Source organism: Arachis hypogaea, chromosome 17 (genome assembly GCF_003086295.3).
Source record: "Arachis hypogaea cultivar Tifrunner chromosome 17, arahy.Tifrunner.gnm2.J5K5, whole genome shotgun sequence".
Classification (NCBI taxonomy): Eukaryota; Viridiplantae; Streptophyta; class Magnoliopsida; order Fabales; family Fabaceae; genus Arachis; species Arachis hypogaea.
The window spans coordinates 2,565,525-2,583,657 of NC_092052.1; the positions used below are offsets into that span (position 1 = coordinate 2,565,525).

The 18,133-nt window shown below is 35.1% G+C and overlaps 2 protein-coding genes and 1 long non-coding RNA gene across 23 annotated transcripts; 1 reads left to right on the plus strand and 2 right to left on the minus strand.

Annotated features, from left to right (window-relative positions):
- Positions 1 to 249: 249 nt before the first annotated feature.
- Positions 250 to 4,857, minus strand: LOC112764922 (uncharacterized). Of its 21 annotated transcripts, none has more exons than XM_072223156.1 (6): positions 4,394 to 4,803; positions 3,839 to 3,879; positions 3,546 to 3,697; positions 3,298 to 3,395; positions 2,244 to 3,044; positions 250 to 1,792 (listed from the first exon to the last, which is right to left on the minus strand). In XM_072223156.1, the coding sequence occupies exons 5-6, from the start codon at positions 3,000 to 3,002 to the stop codon at positions 335 to 337; spliced, it is 2,217 nt and encodes a 738-aa protein (XP_072079257.1). In that variant the 5' UTR covers positions 3,003 to 3,044; positions 3,298 to 3,395; positions 3,546 to 3,697; positions 3,839 to 3,879; positions 4,394 to 4,803; the 3' UTR covers positions 250 to 334. The 21 variants fall into 21 exon arrangements, with proteins under 21 accessions (XP_072079257.1, XP_072079259.1, XP_072079255.1 ...); XM_072223158.1 differs by having other exon boundaries at positions 3,354 to 3,395; positions 3,839 to 4,022; XM_072223154.1 differs by having other exon boundaries at positions 3,792 to 3,879; positions 4,394 to 4,778.
- A 1,099-nt stretch (positions 4,858 to 5,956) lies between these two features.
- LOC112764626 (uncharacterized) lies at positions 5,957 to 15,714 on the minus strand. Its single transcript, XM_025810318.2, has 23 exons — positions 15,295 to 15,714; positions 14,603 to 14,797; positions 14,481 to 14,511; positions 14,191 to 14,375; positions 13,638 to 13,797; positions 13,090 to 13,186; positions 12,551 to 12,720; positions 11,883 to 12,049; positions 11,444 to 11,629; positions 11,214 to 11,303; positions 10,502 to 10,582; positions 9,730 to 9,873; positions 9,523 to 9,605; positions 9,220 to 9,358; positions 9,029 to 9,112; positions 8,723 to 8,884; positions 8,547 to 8,634; positions 7,934 to 8,011; positions 7,759 to 7,825; positions 7,548 to 7,644; positions 7,179 to 7,295; positions 7,036 to 7,092; positions 5,957 to 6,677 (listed from the first exon to the last, which is right to left on the minus strand). The coding sequence occupies exons 1-23, from the start codon at positions 15,403 to 15,405 to the stop codon at positions 6,525 to 6,527; spliced, it is 2,742 nt and encodes a 913-aa protein (XP_025666103.1). The 5' UTR covers positions 15,406 to 15,714; the 3' UTR covers positions 5,957 to 6,524.
- A 14-nt stretch (positions 15,715 to 15,728) lies between these two features.
- Positions 15,729 to 16,895, plus strand: LOC140172978 (uncharacterized). The gene is made up of 2 exons (XR_003183264.2): positions 15,729 to 16,295; positions 16,571 to 16,895. It is a non-coding gene; the product is annotated as an uncharacterized lncRNA (long non-coding RNA).
- Positions 16,896 to 18,133: the final 1,238 nt, after the last annotated feature.

The following is an 18,133-nucleotide window of genomic DNA, read 5'->3' on the forward strand; positions in this document are numbered from 1 at the left end:
GCAGATCATATATGATCCCATTAATTATTTGATGTCCAACCAAGAATGTGATGGTATCTTCACATAAATCTGCTCAACCAAGAATTCCTTATTTACATTATATTGGACGTTTTTTAAGGTTCACAATTGTCACGATTCTATTAAATGAACAACGAGCCACGAAAACAATTATCCTAAGCGCAACTTAGATGTTCAATAATTCACAACTTACTACTAACAACGGAATGATTAAAAAGTAAAAACGAATGATTTCAGCATGAAACAACACAAATATGATGGGCTGATTGTTAAGTATGAATAATATGATACAATATAAATCGTTAAGAGGCGAATTTTACAAGTTGGCCATCAACATGGCTCTTATTTTGGCTCTAAGCTCATCAGAGACCTCAGTTGTTTCTGGAGATTGGGATGGTACCCTTGCAACAGAAGCCTCCCTGCTATCACTTCCAACCTCTTTGGCTTTTGACTTGTCTGATTTCGCTACTATCTCCCCTTCCTCAAGGTCCCTTTCCTTTTCTGCATGATATCTGCTCCTGTGCTTTACATTTCTGCTTCTATGCCTTTGCTCATCATCGTCTGATGAACTGTAATGCTTATTCCGATGCCGAGAACGTCTATGTTCGTTGTCTGACGTGTTATTCTCTTTGTGCCGTTGCCGGGAGGAACGATACTTATCATCATCGGAGCTATCTTTTTTATGATGATGCCTCGAGTGGTGATCCTCTTCGTCGGAGGAGCTGTCATCCTTATGCCTTTTGTGAGAATACCTGTCTTTGGAGGAGGAATGTTTTCTCTTGTGCTTGTGCTTATGCCTGTCGTGGCTGCTGTGTGAAGATCGATGAGATCGGTGTTTTTTTCTCGATTGTTTGTGATCCCTTTTGTCTTCTGTGTTTTCTTCCTCCTCCTCCTCCTCCTCCTCTTCCTCTTCCTGTTTTCCAGATCTCGAACGGTACTTCCGTTTCGATTTCTGCTGCTCGTTATTATCAATGGCGAGTTTTTCCTTGGACTTGTGACTTGTATCAGAATTATCAACGGAATGCTTCTCCTCAGACTTTTGACTTCTATCTGAATTATCAACATCAAATGGAACAGAACTTCCTTCCCTTTCTTTACCCACAAGACTCCCAGCCTCAGCATCAGAACCTGAAAGTCCAGAGCCTGGGGGATCAACTGATAATCCCCGTGTGGTTTCACTTTTAACTGGAGCAACTCCATTTTTTAACATGGCTGCAAACATCTTTGCTCGTTTCAATCTATCAGCCTTCAGCTTCTCCTCTTTGGTCATATGTGCTTCGGAGGAGTCCGCCTCCCGCGCTGCTGCAATAGCTACTGTTTCAGCAATAGCCCGGGCAGAACCACTTATGTCTACCTTCAGATTTGAACTTTCAACCAATCGCTGGAGTTGAGATGAGTACAAGCTCCCAGTGCTGGACAAATGGCCACCATCACTTCCAAGACCTTGGCCATTACTGCTTGATGTCTTGGTGAAGAGTTCTAAATTTGGTTTTTTAATACCCCTAGTGGCAGCCTGAAGAATAGCTGCTGCTGCTGTTGCATTCACGCTTACTACATTTTGAGACTGATTGTCTTGGGGAATCTGATCTTGATCATCCTTCTTTGACTTGCTGCCAACAATCATCTTGAACTTCTCCTTCCGGTCCTTATCACATGGTAGATCAGAACCCAGAGATCCACATGAATGTTTATCACTTTCTTCGCGTACAGTGTTTCTTTCACCTGCACGACCTGCTGAATTCTGCTTTTCGGAGACCTTGCCTGATAACTTAGACTGCATGCAATTAGAAAGCCCAGTAAGCTGAAGCTCAACATTCAAATTAAAAACATCATAAAATAAACTAAATGGAAGCATCCAAAAAAATTAAAGGAATGTACTCACTGCCTGAGTTTCTTCCGAAACCCATTACTAAAAAGTTTTTAATTTAGTGCCCAAGGAAACTCACAAATTACAAACAGAAAAGAAGCCATGACTGTCTCGGAGATTCGTATCACAATGACATGTCATTAGATGAGCCTTGCTCATTCATGTCATAAACATGCAAAAAAACCCAAGTAAAAGGAATATATAATATAAATATAGTATAAAAAGAATAACCGATGTTAGGGCAATGCTGATGATCTTTTGTTCTTATTTTTTTATTTTTATTTCAGTAGGATGCAGGAGGGCTTTTAACATAAAACAGATAAATTAGAGGAAAAACTAACGGATCTGAGAAACACACCTCTTCAGTAGTTTGAAGAACTTTCAAATAGTATGTATGATATCGATTTGATGGCACAAGGAATGGGAACCTTCCATGAGCACGATCCTGTTCAGCAAGAACAGCCTCAAACTGTTTGCCATTATTTACGATGAACTCAGCTATCTTCTCAATAGCTCTCTTTAAGTCAGATGGTGGTTCCACGATAGGGAGACTAATCTTAGTTGTATTGGGAACAGGAGTATGTGACTTGTCCGCTGCATTAGTCACTGAATCTGAGGCATCACTTGTCTTTTCCTTAGATGCAGCTACTGCCTTGACATTGCTGATAGAATGATTGCGCCTTATGACGGGAACTTTTTCTTTCAAAGAGGATACTGGATTTTTAGAGATGCTTCCATCCTTCTTTGCTGCATCTGAAGAAGATTCTGCTTGCTCTGTTTCCGTGGAAGCATTATTAGCAGCACCAACAGAATCCTCACACACCTTTCTCTCTACTTCCTGAGTATTCTCGTTTGTACCCTCCTCATCCTCTCCAGATCCATATACAGATCCAAGCAAGGATAATGCACCACCTGTTTGATCAAGACCCTGACTTCTATTCTTGTCCATAGATGAATTTCCATTATTGTCAATTGTCAGAAGTTCTTGATGATCAACAAGATACCTAAAGTATGAATGAAGACGATGATCAGGCATGAGGAACCCAAATGTAGGATTATCTCCTTGTTTCACTCGAAGAACAATCTCTGACTGGCTTCCATGTTTGCTGACAAACATTGCAGTCCTTGAAATAATCTGATGGACCTTCTCATTTGGAGGCTGGGGGAAAAAAAGAAGAGAAAAAAAGAATATTCATCAATAAATTTTAATTACAGATTAATATAACTCTGGATTTAAAAGGGTCATGCCAAGCAGGAATATTTATAAAGATCTGAGTAAACAGACACAAGATAACCTCACATATACTTGGATAATCATAAAGATCAAGAAACACAACTTTATGTAGAAATGTTTTCATCCCATTGCTCTCAACAGGTAAAGAACCAACGTATTTATATCATCCTAATCCCACCTGCACGACCCCTTGTCATGACATCAAAAGGAATCAAGGTGCCTGTGAATGGCTACCTTGAGTCAAAAGAACTCCATTTATGCTCCAAGCATCTGAAACTTAGACATTGTAAGCCTTAGAATAACATATGTACCCTAGACAGTTATCACCTAATCACATTGGTTAAAAAAAAGAAACAAGAAAGGTCAATTATATGTTAAACATTTGAAAATCACACGAAGAAAATTTTTATGACGAAGGTCACTCACCAGGTTATTGAGCAAGTTCTCTGGCACTGGGAATTGAGGATGAAAACCAGTCTCAGTGTCATCGTCCTTTATCACAGCGGACTCGTTGGGATTCTCATATGAAAATGCAACAGCATGAAAGCCAGCTGAATTCCCAGCTTCTAAATCATCATCTGAACAAATAAAGAAAGATGAAATCCATAATCAGAACTAATATGATTCTCAATTATAACAAAGTCATCCACCTCCAAGAGTAACGGCACTAACACCGAAGAAGCTGAGGGTAAATGGAAGCCAGGTGAAAACATCCTTACTTGTATTCGGACACAGGAACCGTAGCAAATAACATTCCATCCTGCAAATATGGAGACTGTTGTTGCACAAACAAGAAACACTGTACATAGCCTAAAGGTGGAAGTTGCACAAAACAACAACCCACCATCCCCTATTTGCGTGAACTAAATGTCATGTATGTATGAGAAACCCAAATATATCAATCTGTCCAAACATAAGAACAAATTGAACAAACTTCGTTAACCTTATTAGTTTCAAGTTTAAGTCGGAGAGTAATAACAGAAAACTATTCGCGATTCATTAAAACCTTTCACTATATTTTATATTCAACTCGCACAAAAAGAAAATTCCAGTTTCTCTCCAAACACCAACACGAAAATCACGGTTTTAAAATGAAGAGGGAAAAAAACGTATAAGAACAGAAACTCATAGGTGACACATCCCATTCAAGCAATTTCAGCTCAAAGCATAAAATCATCATTAATAAACAGAACTGAATCATGAAATTAAGATAGAAAAAACACTTAAATAAATAAATCAAACAGAGGCATTATTATATGTATGTATGTATATACCTGGCGCTTGATCTTGATCTTCGGAGGAAGACGAAGGGAGATCGAGGTAGCGTTCGTAATCGAGGTCAGCTTCGAGAGACGGCGGAGGAGGGCGGCGCTTGGGGCGTGGCGGAAGAGGACCGGAGAGGAGGTGGCGGACGTCGTAGCGATCGATGGAGAGAGAGTTCCAGTCAACCAGAGCCTCCGGCGAGTTTGCAAACGCCGCCATGGCGTCGTCGTCGAAGAACATGGCGTGGCGACCAACTACTTCCAGATCCATCGATTCTACACCGTAAGATTGGGTTTAATGATGAACTCAGAATAATGGAGATCGAATTGGATTGGAATTTTGAGTTTCGGTGTGTTGCAATGATTATTATGATTGCGAATGCGATGATGAATGAATGAATCCTTTCAATTAATTTTGGTGTGTTTTATTTTGGGAGAAGGGAAAAGGTAAATGAAGTAAAGAATGAGAAATTTTCTTTTTTGTCGTAGTAGTGCCCTAACCTTTATGGGCTAAGCCCAATTCAAGATATGATCATTTTGGGCCTTTACCGATTCAAAATCTATTTCTATCAATTCACAGAAAAGAAATCGTTTAACATTTTACCAAAAAAAAAAAAAAAAAGAAATCGTTTAACCAACTTGGGTTGGTCGAGTGGTCAGCTCATCCGTCCGCTTAAGCAAGTGTCGGGAGTTCAAATTCCGTCTTGTACATGCAGCAACCCATTGGCCAGCGACAGACCCTTAAATGGAGCTCCGTTTCGCGACGGATTAGTCCTTGGTCTATCGAGTTGGGAGATACGGTGGGCAACCAAAAAAAAGAAAAGAAATCGTTTTTTTATTATGGAAAGAAAACATTTTAAATACAGATTTTGTATAGGGAAAAAAAAATACATGACCAAACAAAAAGGAGGGGAAAAATAAAAAACCACGAGTCTATCATGTTATATATCCTTGAAACCAAGAGTGTAAAAGTTAGTAAAAAAATACTGGAAAATACTCTCATGTATCTTCATAATTAAAGTGGGACGCACTTTTATTGTAAATACACCTTAAAATGTGTTTGACTTGAATTTATGTGATTTGCCAAATTATCTTTCATTGTTTATAAAACGTAAATGAGCAAAAGTACATAATGGTTGATACATATATAGTTGTGTCTTGTTTCTTCAAATAGAAAGACAAAAAAATCAGACAAATTTATAATTAATAAGTGTCAAATAGGATAAATTTGAACTATTTTTTATGTCTATATAGTATAGTATTACTGTAATTTAGTTCTGGCTAAAATTTCTTAAGGAAAGCAGCACTCCAATTTGATAATACTAAGGAAACAAAAAAAAACAGTTTAAATTTATCTTGTTGCTGCATACAGAAGACAGGATTCGAACTCCCAACACTTGCTTAAACGGACGAGTGAGCTGACCACTCGACCAACCTAAGTTGGTTAATTAATAAATATTAAATAAGATAAATTTAAGCTATTTTTACTTTTTTTTTTTTTGTCTACCAAACATTTTCAATTAAATTATATGTGTGAATAATAGATGTTGATGAATGTATAGATTAGGAACAAACTCGAATAAAAACAAATAAAAATAATTGGGAGAATGATATCTTTTCTTTATACACGCTCTTTTTTTTATGGACTAAGCCAGGTGAATAATAACTAACAACAAATAATTCCGTCGCCCATAATTTGGAGGGAAAAAGAAAAAAGAATGAGGGTTACAATATGCGAAAGAAATCAAACTATAATGTAAGGAATGAATGACCAAATAATCTGATGACTGCTGATCACCACTGAAGTTGAATAAGTTGATAGATCCATTGCCGAAAAAATGGTGCAGAAAGCAAGGACATCACAAAATGTAGGAGCAACATCAGTTTCCCAAACCAACTGGTGAGAGACAATGCTTGTTATTGAAAGGAGAATTTGTTGTACTCTTCCTCCTTGAAAGCTCCTTCTCTTCTTGTTCATCCTGTCTGAGAGTATCTCTCATACATTCGACCGGTTATAGTGGTTGCGACTTGCGACATCCTTGTGTTCTTCCATCTTTGGGTGTTTCTTTTGTTTCTTAAACCTTAAGCTGCCTACTATACATATCAAGTGTGACATATCAACCTAGGTGAGGATGAAGACAAGTCATACAGAAACAGAAACCGTGGCCGTTGAAGGAGTTTGGGATTTCTTCTTTACAAGTTCAATGGTCGATCGGAGGTATTTATCGTGATCACTCAAACCTGACTTGGCAGTTTCGATCAGGTTAAGGCAAACGGACGATAATTCATCATTTACCTGCCAATGACGAAGAAAGAAACCATTATTAGTAATCCAACCAACCACAATCCATGAATGGGACAGAGAAACTGAATTTCAGAGCCTAGTGTAGCAAACATGTAGGGACAAGGACATTCCATTTTCTAAAGGAGGTACTTTTTTAAAAAGAACAAGCAAATAATATTTGACTTAACAGAGCTGGAGGATTTGTGTGGATTTTTCCTGGTTAGTTATTCCAAATTAGGATATAGGTTGTTAAGAGTTTATAATGCAATCCTCCCTTTTTCTTCTTAATTTTCAGTTTTACAAATGAATAATGATGATATCCAATAGAACTTTAAACACGAAGTTGAGTTAAAATTACAACACGGCCTACCATGAAAGATGATACAATGCAATTGCAAGCTTCAAGTGCCATTGCTCCACGTGCGGCCTTCATTTTCAGCACATAGTAAATCACTACCAATTAACATTAGTCTATAAATCAGAACAAATATCAATTAAGTAAAAATGGTATACCCGTGAAGGTTCTTGTTGAATGGCACGAAGCAGGTTCTCAAGAACAAGCTTAGTCAAAGAAACAAGTTCTTGCTTATAAGAGGAATCCCCATAGAATAACAGGTCATTGCCTGGAATCTGGAAACAATATAAAAATGGATTCACTTTTGCATTTGGAATTAAGATACAGAGCAAAAACGCTACAAACTGGTCAAGAAGACTCTGGACTCCAGTCTATGAAACCATTGATCTTTGCAATGGATATGTCCAGTATAAATAAATATATAAGGAGGGTATGATGTTCTGTCACCTTTTACAGAATAAATGTAAAAATACAAAAGTTTCTTTTAGTCATAAAAACACATGTACTGAATTGAACGGAATGCATACCTGTGTATCTACATGATATGGTAGAGACTTCTGTGCTAAAGATGTCAACAACAATAAGATTGAAGAAAAAATTTGTGTCTTCATTTTTGGTTCAAAGCTGCCAGGTTATTTCAAATAATCCATCAAGAAAAGATAGATGTTATATTCCAAAAGGAAAAAAAAAGGGGGGGATAGAGGTTCCAATAATGATAAATTCCAAAAGAAAACTTACCACGAGTGTGAGCTGATCAATGAAAATAAGTTATTTGGGAAGTGGGTGCCTGCTTTGCTAAGATCACCTTCAATGAAGTTAAGAAAATCATTTTTCAAAACAAATATATGAGGAAGGGATATAAAGAATTTTGGAGTTTCCAGGTAAAACACTGAAAAATAATAATATCAACAACCTGGAACCATAACTAAGAAGCCACAGAGCTTTCTAATTGATGAGACTAGTCCTTCAACTTCAGCTGGGGTTTGCAAGCCTAAAAATCAAGCAAATTAAAAACCAGATGTATTTATTGTGGTGTTGGGAGTACAGAAAATAAATCTTCTAGAGAGACGGTACAGTTAGTGGCACAAGCAATGCAAATTCACCACTTCACTTAAAAACTAAGCAGCCAAACGTAAGATACAGATTCTCAAATCTATCGATCTCAGAAAACAATGATGACTTGGTCTTCATCTATAGCATATTGTGATTTGTAAAATTGTAAGAGTCAATGTTATATTAATTATTCCCAAGAGCTATTGCTTAGGAAATTATATGCAAGAAGAAGCATTTGTTGAATGAGTTGTCTTCCTTATACAAGTTTTAAGCAGTAACATCCACCATTACATACAATAAGGACAATGACCCCAAAATACAACCATAACCAAGGAATGGCTATATTTGCTTTCCATTTCAGTTTATGTACTGATTAACTCTCAAGTAAAATAACTGATAATTATTGATAACTGGGACAAGTAATAAATGAATAGAACATTGTACTACTCTACATGGTTTACAAATAAACTAACCATCCGTGATATTTAAGGTCTGCAAACAGCCAACTGCCGAATCAATCAATCCATCAGAATGAGAAACCAAGCCAACTAAGAATGCAACCTGACAAATTAATAGGATGAGTCCATGACATGTATGGATGTAGCAGAAAAAACACACAATATTGATGTGCCAAAAACTGAATATCAACCTCGGCAGTCTCTAGGAAAAGATCAAATTGCTTTCTTTGAGCAGAAATAGAAGGTATTGTGATTTCACTAAATGTAATGCAGGCTTTGACCAAACTCAAGTGTTTCTTAGCACATTTCAAAGCTTGAATTGCTAAGGAATTGCTGGAATGAACAAGGGTTTCCTGCAAGTAAGAATAATTGCTATGTCATTACAAAGATTAACATGAACGGATAGAGGAATGGAGTGGTCGATTATCCTATGACGTGTAATCTTTTTAATTAAAAAGTATCGGTTTAATCAAACAACTGAGACAAAAACAGGAAACCTTTAGTTCATTAAATCTACCAAAAGCTCCTCGGCAATCAACTAGAAAAGCTAACTGGTGTTCCATCTCTGCCCCATAATCTACCTAGTGGTAGAAAACAATTGCCAACAATTCATAATCATGACAATGCCATTATCACAACTAAATAAAATTAGCATATAGGCAATTGATAAGTAAACGAAAAAAGTTACCATGTGCACAAAGCGGGATATTGAATGTGCCACTTGGCTATCACCATCTTTCACATTCTTTGCTTCAATGTTATCATGTAAAGTTCGAGAAATTTCAAAAAGTAGCTGTATGCACAATGGATCCCTAATATGATCGTTCCTGCTTAACGGATAATGATATATAATTCCCAAGCAAAATGAAGTCTTAAAACATTACACTCCTAAACAGTAGACAGAATCCAGTAAGATGATGCTGCAGCAGCAGCAAGGATGTCAAGAGAGAAAGAGTTTTCTTTTGCTAATACGCATAGAAATGGTACGTACCTTGTTGCCAGATTAAGGATGTGCAGAAAGACAGCATCTTGTGAGCTCCCAAACATTAAATCTAAGATCTCTGGAAAGTAATTCTACAAAATAGTAAACATCATCACATTTCTTTTTGCTCCTAATCTATTGAAGAATAGCATAGATTAACATACAAAGACAAAAAAAAAGGATGATAAGACAAACAACATATGAGTAGGAATTTACCAGACACAATACATCCTCAAGACACTTAAAATGAGACAGAATCTTCCCCAAGAGAGATTGCAAGCTTGGCATTTCAGCTTCTGTCACTCCTTTATTCCGAGCACGCTGCGAAATGCCTTCCAAAATGGTATTCAGAAGATCACCCTGATATTAAGGAATTTATTTTAGATGAAAGCATTAACGTTCTTCTCAGTTATTAGAGACTGGAAAGTATATCAAGGATCAGAATAAACTGTTATCGAACCACAATTTAATCCATCAAAGATCAAAGCATTTAGCTACTCATCTGTTTGAACATGCGACAACAAGCTTCATCTCAAGGAGCAAGTTCAGTCCCTTGAAAATGGAATTAAGTGTCATTGTTTATTTTATTGTTACATATCATTTTTTAAATCAAATTCTAATAATCTATTCAACTGAAATATTTGTTAATACTTCTATAGATACTGTTGAGGAAGACTTGCTCCATTTTTGAAGCAATAACTACTAGCATGCTGATTCTATTGATAATATATTAATTTTGAGACGCAAGTTGACTAAAGATTGACATTAAGATACCAAATAATATTGCTATATCGACTTATTATTAGAAGTATCATCTTCTCAGTAAGTCACTAACTCAAAGAAACCTCTTTTCTTTTTATAAGAAAAAGAGGTTTTGTTAGAAAAGAAGAGAAGAGTGCAAAGGAGGATAAGGCATCCTTACAAAGAATCCATTTACCACATTATATAGAGAATGAACATCCGTCAGACTGTATACACACAAACTTACCAAGTGATTCTGAAGAATAAGATCAGCATAAGCATCTACAACCTTTAGGTACTCATCGAGGCTATCATACTGAGCAACAACCTGACATTGCAGCCAAAATAGATAAAATTAGAAAACTTGGAGTTGGAAGCAATGCCATATTGACCAAAGAATTCAATGCTAAGAAGCCTAATGTTTATAGAGTACAAGGTTAGTTGTTCCATGGTATAATCTACTTCGACCTCCCCAGAGATCTGATGCAATTGCTCATTTTGTCTAGATTAAAAATAAAAATAAGGTTTATGATGGTATGACAAAAAGTTCAAAATTGATCAGATTTATGTAAATATCAGAAACAAGTCAAGAATTGAAAAATCCAGGTTATAGTAGCACATGAATGGTAGGTAAGAATACGTTATTGTTTAGCTTTCAATCTGCCACCTAGCATTGCCCCAACTGATGACCCTAACTTTTGGGGTCAATTCCTGAATGATCAGAGGTCCTTAGCAATATGTTCTCAAAATACAATAACATCTAAGCAAAAACACAATTTACAGTAGTTGGGAAACAGAAGATAAGATAATAACTTGCCAGCCAAGTAGCCTGTTGATGGGATAAGGAATTAAGGATCTTGAATCAAGAGATGGAGATATAAAAATGGAATACATACAATTGCAAAGAAAGTAACAATGCAACTCCAAATAATGGAAGATGGACTAGAAATCTGTAATACCAGAATGATTTTATCTAACACAGCATTGACAAGGTCAACTGAGGTTTTCCTTTCATTTAGCCTGAACCCAAGCAATCTGTAATTCATATGCTGTATCACCAAAAAGAAGAACAATAAAACTGCATTTTGGAAAAAGCAAATCAAAGAAGACAGCTATAATATAGCAAATTACATTTTGATGTGTATCAGAAGTACTCAAGGCATGATAAACACTGCAAAATGTGTCATACCTGATCAAAGGAATAATCCTTGCTAAATTCAATTAGATGAAGCATCTGTAGAGCGTTTGAACTAACTATTTCAATAGGGAGTTCCTTCAGTAAATGATGCAGAACAACTGAAACACATGAAACACTCCCAAAATCCTGTTGATTCTTCATCAATCCCAGCTCTGCAAGAACTTCACTGACTTGTCCCTTTGGCAGAGTAAAGATATATTTAGAAAACCATAAAACACAGGTTGAAGAAGGGAAAAAAGCAGGGCAAACAATCAGCAATTTTTTATTTTCCATTATAATAATGAGAAGAACCCTAATAATGTAGTTAATTTTATTAGCATAGGTAATTTCGGTTTCAAGAAGTTCCAACCAGCATAACCATTATGGGACCATGATCACATATAATATTGTAGAAAATAAGTACACTAATGGAAAGAAACTACATACATACCTGAGATAACCCATTAAATATATACTTCATAATATACTCAATGGTTGGTTCCATCAGACTAACTTGCAATTTTTTGTTGTGTTTAACATTTCCATGAGTGCTTTCATTTGCTGATAAAATTTTCATCAAAATGACTCTGATGTCATTCACACATGTTATAAGATAACCTGTCCCAGTTGGAGAAATAAAGAATTAAGTTTTTTGAAGATAATCACAAGAAAAAATTATATAACAGCAATCAGATGCATTATAGATTAAACAGCAAAATGAGTAAACAAAATGATCCATGCATCCCACTGAGAATCCCACTGAGAACAAGGTATAAGACAGAAAATAAATCTCAAGAAACCAACCAGATAGAGCATAGAATACAAACAACAGTACAGATTGTAAAGTAGAAATTGGTGCACAGCAGTAGAGGAATAATTTGTTAACTTACTCTAGAAATAACTATGAAAATAATGTTTTTACCACCAAACTGTTCACATTCTCTACAGCATTTTGAATGTGCAAATTACAGAAGAATACAAGAACTTTAAAAACAAAACCATTGGTATACTAGAAGCAATAAGCAAAAGGTGTTTGACACTGAGGTTTTGGGTTGCCATGGTAACAGTGTATATGATATACGTAAAAATATGCACCAGCAAACATATTAACCAAAATACCTATATCATGTGAAATAAGCTTCTGAGCACAGTGAGCCATATATAAACGACAATATGCAGATGCTACAGGATCCCCCAATCCTCTTATCATCATTACCAAGCGCCAAAGACTGTCTTCAGGTTGGTCAAGCAGAAATCGCCAGCAAGGCAATATTGCCAACTCCAGGTAACTAAAGTAAAATTCCCAAAACACGGTAAGCACTCAACAAAATTGAGGAGGAAACTTTAAGCCAAAATGTTGAATACAGAAATTTATTTATGCAAAGAAATAGTGCAAAGAAAGAGAATAAGGTTTCTTCACAAGAAAAAGAAAACATGTAGGTCCTATAAGAAAAACTGAAAAAGAAGCATGACTACTGTTTTTTTTTTTTTTTTTGAAACTGGCTTTGATTTAGCTTCCAAGTGTGATGATGAAGACATTAGAATGAATAGATGGAATAAAACATTCAGAAACATACATCAACAAGACCTACAAAAAAAAATTTCACGAAAAGAAACATAGAATACATTAAATACAGAGAAAAGGATAAGGACTTTACATGCGTGGAAGAAGCTCTTGCACAACACCAATTTTGTTGAACCAGTTATTGCAAGTTTCTTTAGCATCACTACAAATATCGCTTGCCTTAAAGTTTTCTGCACCGTCAGTAACAGATTTGGATAAACGATCAGATGCCAATACAAGTTTTGAAGCAACTATCAATTATCAAACACCATCAAGCTTATATGATGTATAAATTAGCTGCAATAAGAAAATAATTTTAACATTTGGAGACTTCTGAGGGCAGTTACTGTAACAACCCATTTATCAAGTTATCGATAATACATGGAGAACTTTTGGCACATTTGGGTGAACTTTTGGCAAACAATTTTTATATAGGGGTTTCTCCTATAAGCAACAATCTTGTAGCAACAATTTTTATTTGCCTTCACTGTGGTTCACCATGAGCTACCCATTTGAGGGGTACAAAAGAGAGACAGATTCCAGATTGAAGATTCTCAACCACTATTGATATTGGAAATGCCTAAGGAAACACTCTGGGTAAAACTAAATTGTGTGAGAGAGAGATTCAAATTAAGAAGAGACCTGCTAAGTTGCAGAGTAAGGCTCCATCTTCAGTAAACTCGGCTTTCCGCTTTATGCGTTGCCAAACCAATTCGCCAAGCATGTCCATGATATCTGTGACAAGGACAAAAAGTGTAGGATAAAACTCAGAAACGGACGTATCCATCAGAAGCTTAGCTGCCTGCAAACAGAACAATCAGTTTCAACTTTCAAGTTCATATAAACAACCCATATCAGGATAAGAAATGAAGAAAAATATTATTTCATCCCAAAATAAGAGAAATTATTTCAAATCCCCTCTTCCCCCAGCGGTCCCTTCTCACCCAAGCAAACTTACTATTATACACGATTTGGATTTTAATTAGGTAGCTTATCTCTGTCTGAGCCTCTTCTATTTATTTAACATATGGTTCAACAAAATCAAACAAGAATTTCCTTCTTATATGTAAACAAAATACTACTAGGTCTATAAAGGAAAAAATAAAACATAAAAACAGTAAGTATATGAATTTTTGAAAAAAATCCTTCTATGCAATGCACAAACCCAGAAACTGTTAAATGTATCAACATCTACCTTTATAGATAACTTTAAGGATGTTACACGATCTTCAGCTAGCCAAGAACGGTTAATTTCATCTTTGAGCTCATGTAACCGAGACACATACTCTTGCCAAGTAATCACCTTGACACCCTCGTCAGCAAATTTTTGTGGATCGTCCAGTTCCTCCAAATGCATAATTGTTGAAGATTTCTCATGTGCTGAAAATCATGACATCACATAAATAAATAGAGACAAATACAATTTTTTTAAAAATAAATAAGTAAATAAAAGAAGGATAAACAATGTAATAGATATGGGCATACATTTTGCACTTCTCATTAGAAGATCAGGCATCTGTAATTAAAAGATAAATAATTAGCCATTATGATTAACTAAAAAAATAAAGGGTTACAGAACAAAAAGGAAACCATTTTGAAAAGCTTACTGAAGACATTGAAACCATTTTGGTGACAGGAAACCTCTGCATTAGTAATCTCCTGAAAGAGGTCCACTCCTTCGTTGGATGATGATCAACCGCATTGCTGAGGTTGTCAGGATCAGGAGATTCGACCTTTGCCTCCTTATCAGTTCCTCTCAGTGGATCAAAGAAATCACTGTTACCACTTTCCACAACATCACCCTAAAAACAAGAAATCAAGAACATCAACACAACAACTAAGTATTGAGACCAATGCAAGTAACGGAAATTCCAAACACAATAAAAAAAATCGAATCAACCTGAAAATCATAACGTAGACAACTACTACTCAGAAATAAAAGTTCACTAAGCATTTCAACAAATATTAACAAGTCCTCAAATGAAGTTACTTAACCAAATCCTCCCTGCATTTTGCTGTGTAGTTAAACATAACAAAAATCTCGATCTATAGAACACTTTCTCTCGCCAGATTTTGTTATGAAACTCACTACGATCATATCACTAAGCTCAACAACATTGAAATCATTAACCTACACTAAACAGAAGCTAACAGAAAATAACTAGCTTAAACTGAAATACTAAGACATAATAATTTGCTTACGACTAAACAAAATCAAATCTATCAGCGTGATTCGTGGTATATCCGAAACAGTGAAGTGCTAGTGAAAGATCAAAAGAGAGAGAGAGAATAATTGAACCTGAGGGAGTGGCGGAGAGAGTGTAGCTGAGAGAGGGTGAGCATCGGCGCGTAGGCGAGGTAGAGCGTGAGATTCACGCTCGGCGGTGTAGTTGCGGGGCCTGAATTCCATCAAACGAAGAAACAAGAACTGAGCTGAGAGGTTTCACAGCGAAGACTGAAGTCGCCACCAAATATCGGCACTTTCTTTCCGGCGTTGCTTCCACAGTTGGTTAAGTCTTTTTCTTATTGTTATTCAAAAATATTATTTATTTATCGATATTAGTAACTAAAATTAGTCACTATTAATTATATATTATTATTAATAGATAATTAATATGCAATAACAATAACAATATAACATGTTTATCAATTTTTAATAATAATAATAATAATAGATAATAAAAATAATTTGGATTAGTACTGAAATTAATAATCTTCACTATTTTTTTTAGAATGCTCAAGTTTTGGACTGGATCAGAGACAACTTAAAGAAGGCTACTCGCTGTTATAATAGAGCATCTTTTTGTGTTATCTTAACAAGTTACAAGTTGTGTCCCAACCCCTTTTCCTTCCCCAATCTTCTCTTTTTCCTTTTTCATCTCCAACCCGTCCCCTTTCCCTCCCTCGGCCCAACCCTTCTCCTTCCCTTTTTGCTTCCCCAACCTGACGCCCTTCTTCTTTTCCTTCCTCTTCTACTTTCCCAATCTGAGGTCTTTTTCCTTCTCCTTCTCCTTTCTATTCTGATGTCCTCCCCCTTCCCAACCATACTCCCACACTCACAAGAGCTCTTTTCAACCTTCGCTGTCGCCGCTTCTCGCCGGCATCTGTTTCAGTCCCGCGCCGCTCATCCCCCACCCCAACCTAGTGTCTCACACTCAAATACAGTAGAGGCAGATGCATAAAGCCTCAACCTTCCGCGCCGCTCGCTAATCTTCGTCCTGTTGCCGCGCCGCTCGCCAGCCTCCTCTCCGCTCGGTCTCCCTCTTCTCTCCTCTGGCACGGTTCTCTCTCTCAGCCACGGTGATTTTTTTAAATTTTTTTAGTTATTCAATCGTTGTTCTTTAATGTTTTGAGTGATTGTTGTTGATTCTATTTTAATATAACAACAATGGTTAATTTTAGTTATTTTCTATTCTGTAATTATTACTGATTTTTTTATTGTTGTTACTTTTTGTGCTCTTTGCTTTTTAGGTTGATTAATGCTTGTTATTTAAGTTTGATTGATCTTTTTTGATTAATACTGATTTTTTAGTGATATTTTGTGTTGTTGGTTTTATTTTTGTGATTTATTGAAGAAGAAGAACAACAACAATGTTGAAGAAGAAGAAGAACAGAGTTGAAGTAGAAGAAGGGGATTGTTGTTTTTATTTTTTTTAATATAAAGACAACGCTTTTCTAAGCTTTTTTTTTTTTTTTTTTGTTCAAAATGATGTCATTTTAAGGTTTCGATGAACGAAAAATGCTTTAGGAACTACTGAGTCCCGGAGTGCAATTTCGAAGATAAATTTGGATAATTATTAACTTCAGAAATTACTTTGAAGCTCGAGTGCAACTTTAGGGACTACTTTGAGACTTAAGTATTCTCTCTTGTCATGACTAGAATAAAGATAAAATGATCTATATTGTTGTCTTTTATTTATTTACGTAAGTAGATGGTCTCATTAATAATTTCATTTTTGAAGCTTTATTTTCTGTAAAAAATGGTAGTTATTTTGATGAAACATTTTTCAATTTCAAGCAAAAATTTCTGATTAATTTTTTATATAAATAATTTGATGATTAATTTTTTATTTACAGTATGTTTGCATTGAAATTTCTGATTTTGTATACAGTATAATATTATGACTGATATGGACTTCCAGTTCTGTGGTCAAGAAATCTATTTTACTTGTTTAACTCTGTTTTAGATATTGACTCATATTTTTCAGTTAGTTATTTCTTCCAAAATTTCAATGGTTTTTATTTTGCATTAAAATCATGCTTTTACGAAATAAAATATAGTAGGAATAATAATTAGTTAACATTATAGTAAAAGTCATTATAATCTTTTCACTAAGAATTCTGAAATGTAAATACAAGGCAGTTAAAAATCAGAATCCGGTTCCTGAGTAATTTCATTTTATATATGTATGTAATATTATTTGGATCCACGTAGGTTAAGAATCAGCAAAACCACTTTTGTGTTATCTTGACTTTTGTGGAAAGAAAGAAAAAATGTTTATGCTTTGACCATAAAGCTAGTACCACAAAACTAGTATATAAAGATTAGAATTATGTCCTTTTCAACCATAATATTTCACAAGTTTTCTAGCTCTGAAATGTTAAGAAAATACTTAAAAAATAAAAATAAAAATATTATATGAATACTAAAAATTAATTATTGAATTAATTTATATATAATATTTATATGTATTTTTATATGACTAATTGATAACTAAGATACTTTTTTATATATACGCATTATTAAATTAAAAATTATGGCCTAACTAATTTAGATTGGCCAAATAATTAATTTATTGGTCTGTTTAAATAACTTTCAGAGGTTCGAATCTTATTTTATATATGCAGCAATTTATTAATCAACGATAAATTTTTAAATAAAGTTCAGATCCGCAACGAATTAATTTTTATCTTGTCAGATTGAAAAATATCGTAAAAAAAAAAAACAAAGCATAACGAATGAAAACGTGGATAGAATATAAGTATAGAACAAAGGTGCATGACTACGTGTCAAGCAAAGAACAATGAATCCAATGCAGTCAAATTTAGAAGAAATAGTTTTAGTTTTATTTGAATATAATGCTTATGGTATTTTATATTAAATGAAATATAAACTCTAATCAATAATAATAAATGAT

What these genes read in the sequence shown, in the direction of transcription:
- LOC112764922 (XM_025810751.3), bottom strand. Translation starts at nt 4,652, where the DNA reads ATGGATCTGGAAGTAGTTGGTCGCCACGCCATGTTCTTCGACGACGAC. An exon ending in AGATCAAGATCAAGCGCCAG is followed by an intron (nt 3,698 to 4,393) that starts GTATATACATAC and finishes TTATTTGTTCAG; the next exon opens with ATGATGATTTAGAAGCTGGG. An exon ending in TTCTTCAAACTACTGAAGAG is followed by an intron (nt 1,793 to 2,243) that starts GTGTGTTTCTCA and finishes AATTGCATGCAG; the next exon opens with TCTAAGTTATCAGGCAAGGT.
- LOC112764626 (XM_025810318.2), bottom strand. Translation starts at nt 15,405, where the DNA reads ATGGAATTCAGGCCCCGCAACTACACCGCCGAGCGTGAATCTCACGCT. An exon ending in TCTCTCCGCCACTCCCTCAG is followed by an intron (nt 14,798 to 15,294) that starts GTTCAATTATTC and finishes TCTTGTTTTTAG; the next exon opens with GGTGATGTTGTGGAAAGTGG. An exon ending in GTAGATTTAATGAACTAAAG is followed by an intron (nt 8,885 to 9,028) that starts GTTTCCTGTTTT and finishes TCTTACTTGCAG; the next exon opens with GAAACCCTTGTTCATTCCAG.